This window comes from Temnothorax curvispinosus, unplaced genomic scaffold (assembly GCF_003070985.1).
Source record: "Temnothorax curvispinosus isolate PA1 unplaced genomic scaffold, ASM307098v1 QBEX01014901.1, whole genome shotgun sequence".
NCBI lineage: Eukaryota > Metazoa > Arthropoda > Insecta > Hymenoptera > Formicidae > Temnothorax > Temnothorax curvispinosus.
In genome coordinates, this window is record NW_020224681.1 from 163,814 (window position 1) to 178,655 (window position 14,842).

Genomic DNA, 14,842 nt, shown 5'->3' on the forward strand with positions numbered 1-14,842 from the left:
ATTCTAGCGGCCTTTCGTGAGCGCTCGAATTTCTTGTCGCCAAATAAAACAGACCCGTCGAAATTGCTCGTAGCCTTTCGCTAAATTTAATAAAGAAACTTGTCGAGACTCTCTGCGAACAAAGTTTTGTCCGTTATATGAGTCGCAATCACGATGGAGCGTATTTGTTTCATATACGTGCATAAAAGGTAACATTATTATATATAATACAAAATAGAGCAACAGGAAGTTCATTATTATCGTAAAATTTTTAGATCTGCGCTTTTAGTATTAAACCGCATAGTGTTAAAATAAATTTGTAACAATTTCAAGTGATAAAATTTCACTGTTAATTAAAAATTATATCCCATTATTCTGAGAAATATAACGTAAGCTTTGAAAGCTCGTTGCTATTTTATCATTATTATGACAGTTTCGACTGAACACTAGTAAAGAAAACGTTACGTTTAAACTCCCGGGTACTTTTCGCTCGTATTTGATATTTCTGCCATTAGCCCGACTTCGGTGTATAATTGATTATCGCTCCTGGTTGAGAATTTTGTTCCCCATTCGTTTTGTGCCTTCGTTCATTGTCAGAGCGACAAGATTCTCGCGTGAATATTATCTAACGACGCCGCTGCCGCCGCCGACGGAGCTGATTGCGCGGAGAAGCGCGAAAGGATCGGGGACCAGAGGAAAACGGATTAACGTTGAGTGGAATCGCCGTGGAGAATTCGCGATACGAAAGTCGTGGATAAAGTTCTCCAGCCACCCGCGGGGATAACTGGCGACGTTTGGAAGCGCCTAAAGTGTCGTTGCTAAGAGAAAACGGGCCGGATTATGCGCGTCGGCTGCGCCGCGCCTCGAGATTCAATATTTGCCGCATCAGCCGCCAGCGCGTCTCCTCGCGTAATCACGGCCTAATCAAGAGCGACGAAATTCGATTATATACTCGCCGAGTTCCTGGCAATAGAGCGTAACTAGCGTATGATAGCGAGGCCCGGCGGAAACGAGCCGGGCCGGTCGTCGGTAGCACTGCTGGTAGCAGTTGGCCTGTCGAGATGGTAGCAACGAAACAGCCAATTACATCCACGCCCTCGATCACGTCAGCTGAGATGAATAAACTGCGCTTGCACAAAAGCGTAATAATTCGTAGCGTTAGCTACTTTTCGAACGCCCCGGTTCGTTTAAAACCCGTTTGACGAAATTTGGAGCGACGATGGGAAGCGACCGGGTTCATCCTGCTCACGCATGGGTGAGCAAGATAATTGCAAATTACGTTTTTAATTCCGACAAATTCTACTTCGTCTATATCGAACGTAGGATATTCACGTTGCGCGAATCATCGCGATTAATTTATTTCCGTGTGGAAACCTTGTAAACATGGTTGAAACATAGTATGGTTGAAACAAGCAAACCTCTCTTAAACTTGCGAAAATTAGATGATATCGTCTTGAGAAAATTATTTCTTTGTCGTCGATTCAACGCGGAAGTTGCTGAACCGATAAACAATTCTCGTAACTCCCCGGGGTGTCCGCGACGATGATACTTTGCTTCGAGAAGTTTATTGCCAGCTTACTCGCAGTTCAAAACACTTAAACTCAGTTTATCCGAGATAAGTATAAATATTTACGCCATTAATCGATCAATATTCTCTGCACTCTCTTTTTCTTCTTCCTTTCTCGAATTAATATATTTGATAACATGATAACATTGATTAGATAAACGATATATAGGATAATAAAAATAAAAGTTTAACGTAAACTTTGTGTGAATTATTTTGCATACATGATGTAAAATTTTACATATTCTCCTGTTTGTGAACTATGATAAGATAATCGTATTTTATGTTGGATAGTTTTCCAAACTTTACTTCAGTGTTTTCCGAAGAAAATTACTTATATTGCTGTTCTGTCCAACAACTCATTTATCGTCAGTATTGCGATGCATACAGCGATGTTTAATTGAATAAAGCGAAGCAGCTTCTGTCAGAAGAAGTGCATTATGCACTTGGCGATGCACGCGCCATTTTCCTTTGTCCGTTTCGTACTATCGTCGCGGCGTTGACGAGACAATAAAAACATCTTTGCGGTACAAATGGATCACAGAGATTTTCTTATTTTCTGTGTCTATGAGAAAGAGAGAGGCGCAAACAGGGAAAACAGGAAAGCGGAATCGTTGACGCGAGGGTAGGTTTAGTGTAGGTTACCTCTAAAAGTCAAGGAGAAAGGAGCAATGCGGTTAATGGCCTCGCTACTTGTAGCGACAAGCGAGCACTCGTTACATTCCGCTAATTACGATTTCAGCTTTCTTTCTGCAATTTGTCGTATAATTTGCGCATCCGAGACCATAAGTGGATTGTTCCCTTTATGTTAGTCAAATTTTATTTATCAACGGTTGCGCGCATTTAATTAAAATCTCGAATCCTTTGGCTTTTTTCATTAACTATACTTGCGTATTTGCGTATTCCCGCACTCTTGCTCTTTAATGAGAAACCATTACGCATTGCAAGCTCCACTTTCTAACAAGCATAATTAATAGTTTAGCATATGGTAACTACTCATGCAAGCAATGGTAATATTGCTGTTATTATTATTGTTGTTATAATTATTAATATCATAATTATATTCTATGATGTATCTATATAAAATGTTTTTGTTGCATGTTACAAACGAATAAACATTATACATATCCGCTTTCATTATAGCATCCGCTATTCATCATTTTATTTTAATTTTCCCTTGTTATTATAACTTTTTCACAAAAAATTTTATTTCAATTCACTGAGAAGGTCATATTTCACATTAGATAATAAAGTACGTAACACAAAGCCTAAAATTTAATGACAAAAATGTATTCGACTATGCATGCTGATTTTTATTCGCCAGAGGAGTAATTTTTTCTAAACTTTCAACTTTTCCTCCGTTTATCAGGAAACTTGCAGTACTATTTCGTAAATGGCGCACCGACTGCAGTCGGTGTCGTATACAAGGAGACGCGTCTTACGTTTAGCTTCTCGATATCTAGCATGCAAGAACAATCGCAGGAACAAAGAATACGTACATGTGGTGCTTTAAGATATGTACGTCGCCGCGAACGAATGTCCTCTCCCGTTCAGCATCGAAATTGCCGCATTTACACAACGTTTCTTTCGGTTTCTTGTATTTCAGAAGTGCACTGCCACAACATCCCATACGGCGGCAGCGGCAAGAACAGCGACACATACAACCAAAACGCTCTGGAAGAGACCACACGATCGGGGCCGTATTTCGACAAATCGGCCTCGAAGAACGTGACCGCCCTGCTGGGAAAGACCACGTACCTCAACTGCCGTGTCAAAAATTTGGGGAACAAAACGGTGAGTGAGAAAAATTCGCATATTCGCAAAGAAGAGAATCCATATTATTTGCCGGTATTTTTTGACTTATTTATTTATATCAACAGCGTTATGATGCAATTTCTTCAGATTATTTTTATAAATTAATCTTGTAATAATAATAATATAATAATCGCATTATATGTTGACGCGAATATTATATTTATAAAATATTAAGATGATTCGTTGATTCAGAGAGAAATATTAGGAAACAGTGTGATGAAGTAGATACTAGATCAAAAAAGCAATCTTACTTTCAATATGAATTAAACATAAAACTTTTTTAATATTTTATTATAATTTTTAAATCACGATGTGTTACTGCGTGATAGCTAATTTCTTTTCCGAGGAAAGAAAAGTTAAATTTTTATACTGAAAAGAAATATTGAGAAACTCTGGAAAAAGATAACAGAAGTACCAATATTAAGCAGCAACGGAGATGAATCCGGCTCATGCTTTTGTCGCCTATATAACAACTCAAAAGTAGCGAACGAAGCCAATTCGACATTACGAATCGGAGGATTAAATCTGACAAGTTATAGGGATGTATAGTTTCAGCGACGTGGAATGATGAATGTAGAAATCTCTCTTTTCTTTCTCGCGCGACAAGATCTCTCTAATGCGGGAGGCTACGCTAAAGTAACACATTCGCGGGAGTAGATTATCGGGACGACACTTATGTAAACATAGCATTTCTACGTTTTCTTCGGTCCAGCCTGAGTGAGAGAGGCAAAATATCGAGTGTCAATATTTTATCGACACAATGGAGCGTCACCTGTCCCGGGCAAACTGCGGGGGTTACCGTCGGAAGTGCACTCGGGCACCAGCGCGACACCATGGTCTCTCGACAATGCCATTGAACGAAGTGTGCAGGTGCCTTTGGTATAGGTATATACATACATATACATACATACATATATATATATATATATATATATATATATATATATACACATATATATTATACATATGTATGTATATATATGTATAATATTTGACCGTTGTGGTGGCTGTGCAATTAGGGCAGCTGCAGACGGAGCTTTGCACAAGGCAAATAGGTTTATAGAGCGTGGCATTATGAGTGGCATCGATAAAATTTGGATTGATCTCGCGTCTCAGCTGGCTTTTTTCACGAACAGGCAGAAACTTGTAAAAGCAAAACCACGTAATTCTCATTCGAAAACTAATGAGGTGAATCCCGTTTGTTTTATCATGTCAAAGCATTTTGGTCGCGTTGCTGTGCTAAAGAACTTTCTTTTTAAATACATTCGTCATGAGTTTCGTTAACGATACGCGTGCATACGTTTTTTCGGTACCTTCCTAGTGCATACGTGCTGGGTCTATCACGTTTGACGCTATTTTTCTCTACCTTAAAGAGTATTAAAAAAAAATCTAAAAAAAATTCACAAAACATCTGTCTACATTGTAGTTGATGATTTTATAGTCATTTTAATAAACATCATTTATTTAATACTTTCTGGCAGGTTTGCAAGTTTTACAGTTACGAGCAAATATCACTTTGGCTCGGACGCCGTAGACTCACGTATGCACATGGAGGGTTAAGCATTAATGGGAAATATTTTATGCCGCTCGATGTATGCATTAAGCGGACGTCACATGTACATGTTAGGAGCGATATGATGGTAGACGAATTGATCGTCTAAGGATTAGACTTAGGAGTAAGCGAGGGAAAGATAGGCCTGGTTATAACTCACGTAGTCGTCTCGTTTTGCTCGCGCCTCGTGGGAGCGATTACATCGCTTGGATTATTCCCGATGATTTCCCACCAATTCATAGTTACCGAGACACATGAAAGAGTTAACATTGATTCATATAACGCGCATGTATGTTAATTCGTCATTTTATCGTTTAGGTATTAAAGATTAATTATCCATCCTAAAAAAAAATTAATTATATTACAAATTTATATCTACACATAAGGTATATTAAAAAAATACCTTATTTAATTTCTAAAATTTTTACGATTCAATAATAAATTAAAGATAGAATCTAATGTTATTTTAGTAAAGATTGAAAGTAGAGAAATTATTTAACAACTTTGATTAAAGTTTAATGATAATGTTTGGGATCCATTAACTAATTTGAGGAATGCTTTAAATACGATCAATCGCATTTTCGGTATCTTACAAAAAGCGAAAGACACTTAAGAAACTCTGAGACATAATACTTTGTAACAATTGAATTGGTAATGCACGTCAGTTTATACAGCGATGCAGCTGCTTAGTCGGTAGCAAGAAAGGGAGGGCGAGGGAACGTACTCGGTACTCGGTATCGGAATCGACCGACTTTCGAATGCGACGTCCGGATTTATCGTTCTTGTGTGAAACTCGCCGAGGATCATACAGCGCCGGGGCCAGATTTATTGGATGAAGTGAACGTCCGCCTTGACGAAGGAGAGCAATGCGTCGAGATGCGGAGTTCTAGTACGGGCGTGTTCCACGCGCAGCCCATGCTTTACTTAATCTATGAATCGCCAAGCACCGCAGAGTTCGACGTTCAAAAAGAGGCGCGGATTCATTCATATGTATGCCGCGTAACCCAGTTCGAAATCAATTCTACTCGAGAGGTGTGCGGCGTTTCCCTCGAAACTTGAACGCGGCGTTTCTAGACATCGGTCGGCTCTCGTGAGTACGCTAACGATCTCTCGTGAACACGTTCTCTCTCGCGAGTGCTTTCCAAAAATTTCCGCTCAGCATCGAGAATTGACATTATTAATCTGAAGCCGATGTATAAACAGCCTGCAACGTTCTTCTCGTAATATTCTCTGTATACTTTGGACCAAAATTTTTTTCTTTCAATTAAATTTTAAACTAACTTAGTTAGGTTTTCACGATACGTAAATGAAATATCGTGTTTCTCGGAATCGTTTTTCTTCCATTTCTGTTTTTACTTTTTACACTCATTTATTGCGAAATCACACACATGCCGTGTACTCGTCCTCGAGAAACCTGCATGCCAAGCGTATATCTCGTCATCGGCAATATCAATATCACTTGTGTTTATTTTACCGATTAACTTAACCCGCTATCAGAGTCGCGGATGGATATTTGATTTCTAAATCGTGTTTACTGTCAGCGTTCGCCAGAAGCTCATCGATGGTTACGATTTAACCTGACAGGGTATTGGAAATCTGGAGTCGAATCGAAACCGCACAGGAAGCTGTACTTGGCTAGAGCTTAATTAAATTCAATGCTGAAATGTCTACTGGATAGAATACAATTACAATCGCAAGCGGATAAATGAGAAAGTCTTCTTGTTCGTTCGTCTTTGGAGTTAAATTAAAATAAATAACTCGCCCCCTATTATCGAGAAAGACATACTTTAGGGAAGCTTAATATGATCCGTGGATAAAAAAACGGGAAAAGAGATAAAGGGAGAAGAATTCTTCGGTGATAGATTCTTACGGCAGTCTCTGGAAGCGGGAAGAACAAATGCCTGAAGAGAATTTCTTTCCATCCGCGTCGCAGTGAACATCGGCTGGAACGATAGAATCGATTCGATATATAGATGGGACGATTATCGCTGTGCCCACCGGTTGACTTACATTAATTCAAGATCAAAGCCTTCAACGAGCTGGAGCAAAGTGCTCTCGGCCGGAGATCTCTTTAAAATCCAAGAAACGAGAGCAGGACATTGTTACGTAAGGAGACGAAATCTACCTTTGTAAAACTACGAGAGCTCATAATGAGCGGATAAAAGACGACGAAGACCGAGGTCGCCTATCGAGATTTCATCGATTACGATACGTCATCATGCGCTCGTGGGACAGGGATTCTTGTTTGATGACCGTTATCCTTCTGGAAATACAACTTAACTCTTTGCGCTCCAATTATTGTCAAGAGCCGGGTTTGCCAGCTGACCCCTTTCGCTTATCATGCATATCGACGAGAACACGGATATCTCTTTTTAATTGCCGATGTAATAACGAAGACGTCCAGTGTGTCACATTGAGTGAACGATGCTGATTCTCTTAAGGAAACGACTCTGTTATTGCTAGTGTAATGAAGACATTCGCCAATCGATCGCTTCATTATGTTATACGATTCTACATATATCTTTCATCCTTCAATGTTTCGGTTTTTTCTTGAAAAACTATTTTTTATTTTTTATTTTTAATATACATTTTACATCTTATTTTGTATCTTATGATATTTTTTAAATTTTCTTTAATTGAATTGTGATTCAATAATTTTTGCAATTCTTTTTTGCAATTGTCAGACTCGCGTGATTTTTCATTTAGCTATTCATTATCCTGTTCACCAAAGATACGTTTTCCATTGTGGTCAATTTTGATCACCGATGGCATCACACCGATGTCACTGTCTGCGTATACGATCAACCCACCAATTTCGTCAACTCGCTCGACCTGCAATAACTCCGGCATTCTCAGGCAGCACACGTGAGCTTGCTATCAACGTGATGCGAAAGACGAATACGCGCGCGAACACCCGATCAAGTGAGACGATAACGAAAAAGAGAGCTCCGATTCTATTGCGTTTCCAACATCTTTGACTGTTGTGGAGGTTGACGCCGGTCACTCGCAACAAACAATCGGCCTCGTTCCTTCGTTCCTTTTCCGCGAACGTACATCGATTGCAAAGAGTGCCCTCAAACTGAAAAGACGCGTCCCTCGACAATAGTTTTCTATCGGCCTTATAATCGAAGAATCGCCGCAACATATCGATTTCGATCTCATCAACCGAGTATTCTGCCGCTATTATTACTTCTAAATGTATGGCATATATAATAATTACATTATTATTTAAATATATTAACTTTTTCAGTATACGTTTAATTTTGGGGTTAAACGCTTTGATCTAGTTTGGAAAGGATTAGTGTTAATAATTTTGCATTTATTTCGGCACCGATTTCTCGATGCGATAATTAATCAGTATTAGCCGAGGAATTGAGGAAGAGGCCACGTGCGTTATAGTGTTTTATGCGTCTGCCAGCGCTAGGGAAACCACGTGTAAATCACAATTTTCGAGTTACCGCACTGTAAATACCTCGGTAAATCAAACCTGTCCGCATAACAAAGCTAAGTATGATTTATCGCGACTTTGAAATTGTGCCGGGCCTTATTTGAATTATCGCAATTTCATACACCTTGTCTGAATGATACTTCATTTCATTTATTTCACTGTTGATCACTTGGAATAGAATTGATTAAATAATTCGGTCCCGTTATATTAGTATAATGGACGCAATCCAATTTGTATGCGTGGGATAATGAGAATCAGCAGTAATTGAATATTCCTTTTGACCGTGCGGAATTTATTTCATTTGATACGAGCGCCAAACACAAAAAACACACGTCATGTAAAACGATACAAGAATCTACATAATTGCTGTGACAATATTGCAAATATAGCTTTGCAAATAGATTAACCCTCCTCTCCCCGCCGCGCGCTTCCGAAAATTAGTTATATTAATTACGCGTCTGTTTGGTCATGAATTCATAAATGCCGAATATTGAATTAAATCGCGCAATACGAATCGATTTGTTATCGCGCCGCTTCTAAATCGGAAGTCAGTGCAAACATACACGTTTCTTGTTATTTTGTTAAAATGACAGACGTACTTTATCTTGCCGCACTTCGCAGCTCCGGCGCGACTCTCGCTGCACGTGTCACGTATACATTAGCGCAAGTTACTTTGTCTCGGATATATATTCCGACGATATTTCCGAGGTGTACTGAAGAGGAGCAATCTCCGCGGGGAGTAGGAGACACGAGACACATACTAGATCTTTTTGAGAAAGTACTGGAGCGTGAAACGTCATTTGCTTATATGAGGATCGACAATACGCATTCCGCCGTTGAATTTAAGCTTTACTGATTACGAGTCGTTTCCGCTATACTTTGATCTTCCCTATCCTACTAGAGAAGGTAATATCGTCTTCCTGCTTAACTTCGCAGCTTGATGACTGCGATAGGCGCACGCGATCTGTCTCACTTTGTTCATGCCTCGACAATTCTTAGTTGTAATCAAATGTATGCGAGTGCAGAACACTCAACCCCGATTTTCCTTATTGTCGCGCGATCTCTCTCTCTCTCTCTCTCTCTCTCTCTCTCATTATGCGGATTTCAGAAATAGATATCTTCGCGTGTACTATACCGAGAGAAGACGAAAGAGAGAAAGAAATGGGAGAGAAGTTTCATGCTACTCAATGTCCTGGCGCAAGGAAAAATGTCATTTATATTATTAAAATGTGTCATTAAAATTTATAAGAGTGTGGTCAATACGACGTCGGTATCTACTTTGTAAAGGACATCTTTCAGTTCTATTCGAGCTCAGGTTCGCATAAGAGTGCACGAATCAAGCCAGCGACAGTTACCCGCTTCGCGAATTAGGTCGAGCATCATCGGAGTATTCCAAAGAAAGATTCAAAACGAATGTCGATAAAGCTTCGACTACACGAAATTCTCTCACATAAAATACATATAAAACGATACATCATGCATGATAGTTTCTCTTTTATTTAAAATCGTAACTTATTTTACTCGAGTTAAGACGATACATCTTTGATCGGATTTTATTAAAAGACTAGAACGTTTAAAATTTCTAGTTTGCGCGTTATGATATTAAAATCTTAAGTGATAATAACTTGTGTGATAGTTAGCTTTATCGATACATCTTGACTTCATCTTATAGCGGTGTTTCACAAGATATAACTATTTTCTAACTAGTTATAGCTTACGCTACAGAATTTGGACTTACATCCTCTAGCTGATCATGAGTTAGCGAACGAGCTGGCGAACGAACTAGACGAGTATAGCGGCGCGTAGCGGCCTTCTTTTCGTAGAATTTAGCTTAATAGCGGGCGCCTTAAAGAAATTACTACCACGGTGGCCGTAAAGCACAGAAAAGTTTATTACACAGTCTCGCGACGAGGAACGAGCGCCGAGGATAGCGAACAATTTTGCCCGAGAAGATTAGTCCGCCGCTGCGCTGAAATAATCCCATAATGTATACCAAGAGAAGAAATCGCGGCCGAGAGAAAACCCGGAACGCGCGCGACGTAGCGCACTTCTTAAAATCCAAGCACGCGCCGGTGCCGGCCGCGGCGCCGCTCCCCGATATTCGCTTGCCGCGAATAATCTATCGCCTTAATCTTTGATCTTAAATCCTCGCGTTAGCGCGCTGCTCGATGACAAAGGACGATGCATCGCTACTAATTTTTGTCATTTATTATGCGTAAGATATCATGTTTTAACAACGATATTACAATAAGCGCTGTGGAAATTAATTGCAAAACAGTATAAAATTACAAAATTCTTTTTTTATTAATCTAAATGTCTCAAAATAAATTAGGTATAGCTTAAGACATCTTTTTTCCTGCGTTCAGTCAAGTTCTTGAATAATTTATTGGTTTTTTCGTGATATTAGAATAGAGTGAGTTCGCTTTATTTTTGTAAGTCTCGAAACAAATTGTTTACCTATAACCCAATTTCAAACTGAATCGCGATTCAGTATAGTTATAATGGACATAATGTATGATTGCGAGTAAAATTGTTAAATGGGTGATCTCTTTTGTTTGTATTCTGACGTGTTCGACAGCACTACATCACGAATGGCGAGCGAAATAACAACAAAAAGCGCCGAGAGCGCCCAATTCCACGTCAGCTATAGTCGGAAAATAAATATCTAAACTACAAAAAAAAAGATATTTATAACGAGCTGCGCTTTCCGTAACGCGTTTGGCAAATTCAAGGGAAAATTATTCGCGAGAAAGCCTCTCTGCTACGCTGTTAAAAATTGCAGAAAATACATGTCATGTGTAAAAATTACAATAATGAAGATGACGTTGTAATTTTATAATGAAAAATTATATTACTTTTGTGACTATAAAACGAAGCATCACAGAGTCAATAACATTTTTTAATATTTTTAGTTGCATTGAACTTAAGTATTGTTAGATGTCTACTATCGCAAAATTTTACAAGTTTGAAATTTCAATTTATTTTCATTTTCTAAGTAGACTCGTTCTAGGATAAAAAGAATAAGATTGTCGCGATTAATTAAGGATAATTTTTCGATATTGAGAAAATTCGTAAATCAATATCGCAGAAATATTTTGTGCCTGAAATTCGTTAGCGTCCACATCTCGAATTAATCAGAGACTGCTTCGATTTTCGTTTCGAGTTTCCGCGTTCGCTACAGCAGCGGAAAGCGATAGCGGCGCATATTGTTAATGCAAATCGGTGAAATGTATGCTCAAATTCGTAACTGCTCTGTACATTATAGGTAATTTATCTGCACATAGGGTATGGATTTACAATAGATTGTTAAATTCAAGCGTATATAATAGCGTTGTTATTCATTGATTAATTTGAAAACTGATTTTTCTACAACGTTACAATAGCAAAAAAATATTGACCATGGAAAACAAGTTGGCGTAAGAGATATTTGCTTATGGGAAATATTCCCGAAGTAACAATATGACACAATATGACACGAGCGACAGATCTGACAGAAAGACCGAACACGCTGTTATGCAGTGCGCGGCGGTCAAAACGCAACGAGACATTCCAACTCCGATTATATGGACCACCGCGGACAATGGTGCATTCATCCGAACGACAGCAAACGCGCGCCGAACATTCGTTACCGATATTTAATCGACGATGGGTTCCATTAGGGAACATACGTTCGCGGTATAGAGGTACCTTTCATGATTTTCCATGACTAGCGCCGCAAAGTCATTTCCGTTGACACCAATCGAATAATGACTGTTATAGCGAATATTCGTACGATGCCGAAGGATACCGTGAAAACAAATCTAGAAATTGTTTTTGTCCCATTGAGCCCCGTTGCATTTTAATCCACCGTTAAGCTGCGCGTGGAAAATTTGCATTTAGGCAAAATCCATCGCATTAATTGAGAGATCGAATGGGAAAGGTAACAGAAATATATGCACATATAGTATATGTATGTATAGTAGGTCTGCGTCGCGTCGTACACGGCGCAATGTGAGGCGAATGAACTCTACGATTCGTGCGATGCCCCGATCGCGCTCCAATAATCTTATTCACTTGTCTTTATATGTTCTGGTCGAAACCATCCAGGCGTTGATATTATGTGAGTTTCTATCTACGAGCAATCAGTGAGCGCGCGGATGTGAACTGAACGCGCAAATGTCCGAAGTTGGGGGGAAATCATGTTGGACGTTCACAATCAAAGGACGATATCCGACAACTCGATTCGATTCGCGTTACGTTCGTTTGCGCGCACCGAAAATGATCGAAAATGCCACGATTCGTCGTTGCTACGCCGAAACTTTCGACTTATGTTGGCGTAATTTATGAAACTTCCGCATAAACTTCATAACGGCTTTATAATTTATCAGAGAAGATACTTTGAAAGTTGTAAGAGGATAATAATGATTTATTATAAGTATCTTATGGTTGACTTTATGGCTAACGAAGCGAGTATTAACGACTCGATATCGTTGACTGTCGTGATTTAACAGTGACATATTTTTTAAGATATTTTACTTTTTAAGTGGCAACAGAGCTTTATACAAAATAGCTTTAATTTCGGTACGAACAAACGGCAATTACATTTCGAAGGATCCGTTATTGTGATTAATGCCGCTTGCGCGAGACTTGGAAAGAAAAAGCGGCATCCCAGTTATTACACTCGTAGTATATCATCTAAATTCTCAGAAAACTATTCTTCCGGCAGTTGAATTTGCTATCATACCGCGATGACGGGAATTTCACATTGATTTCTTTCATGAGCGTCGAATTCTTCGGATCCCCCTTGATCGATCTCACGGCTCTCATTGACGGGGAATGCGATGCTGCATCGCCGTTTCGATGCCAGACCGTACAAAGGAGAAACGTGAAAAAGCGGCTGGGAGGCGGCAGGTCATGTAATTGCCAGGAAATTGAACATTCCGTGGCATCTCGACGCTCGATAAATCCGCCTTGTCTGCGAAAACGTCTGCCTACGACGAACGTGCCGTCGATTGGCAGCCAGACGATTCTATCGACGATTTTTGGACGCAATGAGCAATCTAGTTAGTCTACCTTTCCTTAAAGAAACTAAAAGAAATTCTAATTCTTGTTTCTTTTCCGCGATCTCTATATCTTGAGATTCAGTTAAGAAGATAAGTTAATAAAATGTCATTCTTATAAGATTCCTTCAATTATTCGATCATAATTCTCAAATCATGAAAAATTGTTAATGCAGAAATATTTTTTTTATAATTACAGTATTCAATAAATTAGTAATAATAGATATATCATATCTGATATTTCTAAATTAATCTATAAATAAAATTTATAAATACAATTGCGTATGTTTACATATTTTCTTGCAACTGTAATATTTTTCTCAAAAATATATAAAGCTTGTCGATCTTCACCTCAATAACGAAAGTCCACTATGATTCTCTGGAGATTCTCTAAGACGTCTAAGATGTCGAAGTTGAATAACGTTGCTAGAAAAAGAATAAAAAATAAACGTCGTTATTTCGAAGTTTTGCAAACGCGAGTGAGATACTTTTGTCGATCGAAAGTAACGGATGTGATATCTCGATCCATCTGCGAAATTTCATTGAATCGCCTCGCCTCTCGGAAATTGATGAGACAGGACGCTTGTAGGCATCATCGAATTGATCGTCACTGTTGATCGATATTAATCGCGAGTCAGGCAATGGATACGGTGAAGATTTAATAAGCCGAGGTGGATAGGCACCGAATAAAATTGGTAGAAGCGCAGATGAGGAAGACGATTAAGAGCGGAGCGGGCTAAAGGGCTAAGTGCGACCGGTAACAGCGCGTAACGGGTTAGATGGGTGTATAAAGTAGGTCATAGAGTGAGAAGGGTGAGAAGGTCGCTATCGCGTGTCGTGCATATCTTCAACTGCTCGAAGAACTCAAGTCCGCCGGAAGCAATGAAGTTTCATTACGATTCCGGACGCGTCGTCCGTTCGTTGAACGCGGGTAAGAAAATCTGGTTACGCTAAGCGCACGGTTTTACCCGCGATCCAATTCTCTTTGACTCTAAAGAACGTACATATACGTAAAATTACTTTCGGTATACTGTCAACGGCGCACGGATATACCTACGCGTTGCAGACGTACCTAATATACTTTATGTATCGTATGTTATATTTGCTTATACTCGTTTACTAATCAACTTATTTAACCCTGAACCACCTCGTTGCGTCTTGGCTGAGATTTGTAAATTCTATTTCTAATTAAAATGTATTTTTAAATTCGTAGGATTTTTATTATATAATTTATTATATAATTTAGTTCTTTAGTTCTTTTGTAATAATTTATTATTACTATTTCTACGCTGTGAACAGCACAGTCAAAAAATTACACTAAAAAGAGTTGAGCTTCATCGTGTCGCTAGCTCGAAAAATAACTATCTCTCTGCGAAAAATCACAGTACGCGTCATATTTGCCGGCCGAGTAGGATTGCCCGAGCGCTTCTGATCGTCAGAGCGGA

General features: G+C 39.1%; 1 protein-coding gene and 1 long non-coding RNA gene across 4 annotated transcripts in view; one reads left to right on the forward strand and one right to left on the reverse strand.

Moving 5' to 3' along the window:
- Nucleotides 1–14,842, forward strand: part of LOC112465108 (zwei Ig domain protein zig-8-like) — a 247,429-nt gene that overhangs the window by 136,267 nt on the left and 96,320 nt on the right. For all 3 annotated transcript variants that reach the window (XM_025032499.1, XM_025032501.1, XM_025032500.1), the window contains exon 3: nt 3,150–3,337. In XM_025032499.1, coding sequence (XP_024888267.1) covers nt 3,150–3,337 — 188 coding nt within the window. The remainder of the gene's footprint in view (nt 1–3,149; nt 3,338–14,842) is intronic.
- LOC112465109 overlaps nt 1–14,842 on the reverse strand; it is a 148,064-nt gene that overhangs the window by 42,386 nt on the left and 90,836 nt on the right. The gene's annotated exons all lie outside the window — the stretch shown is intronic.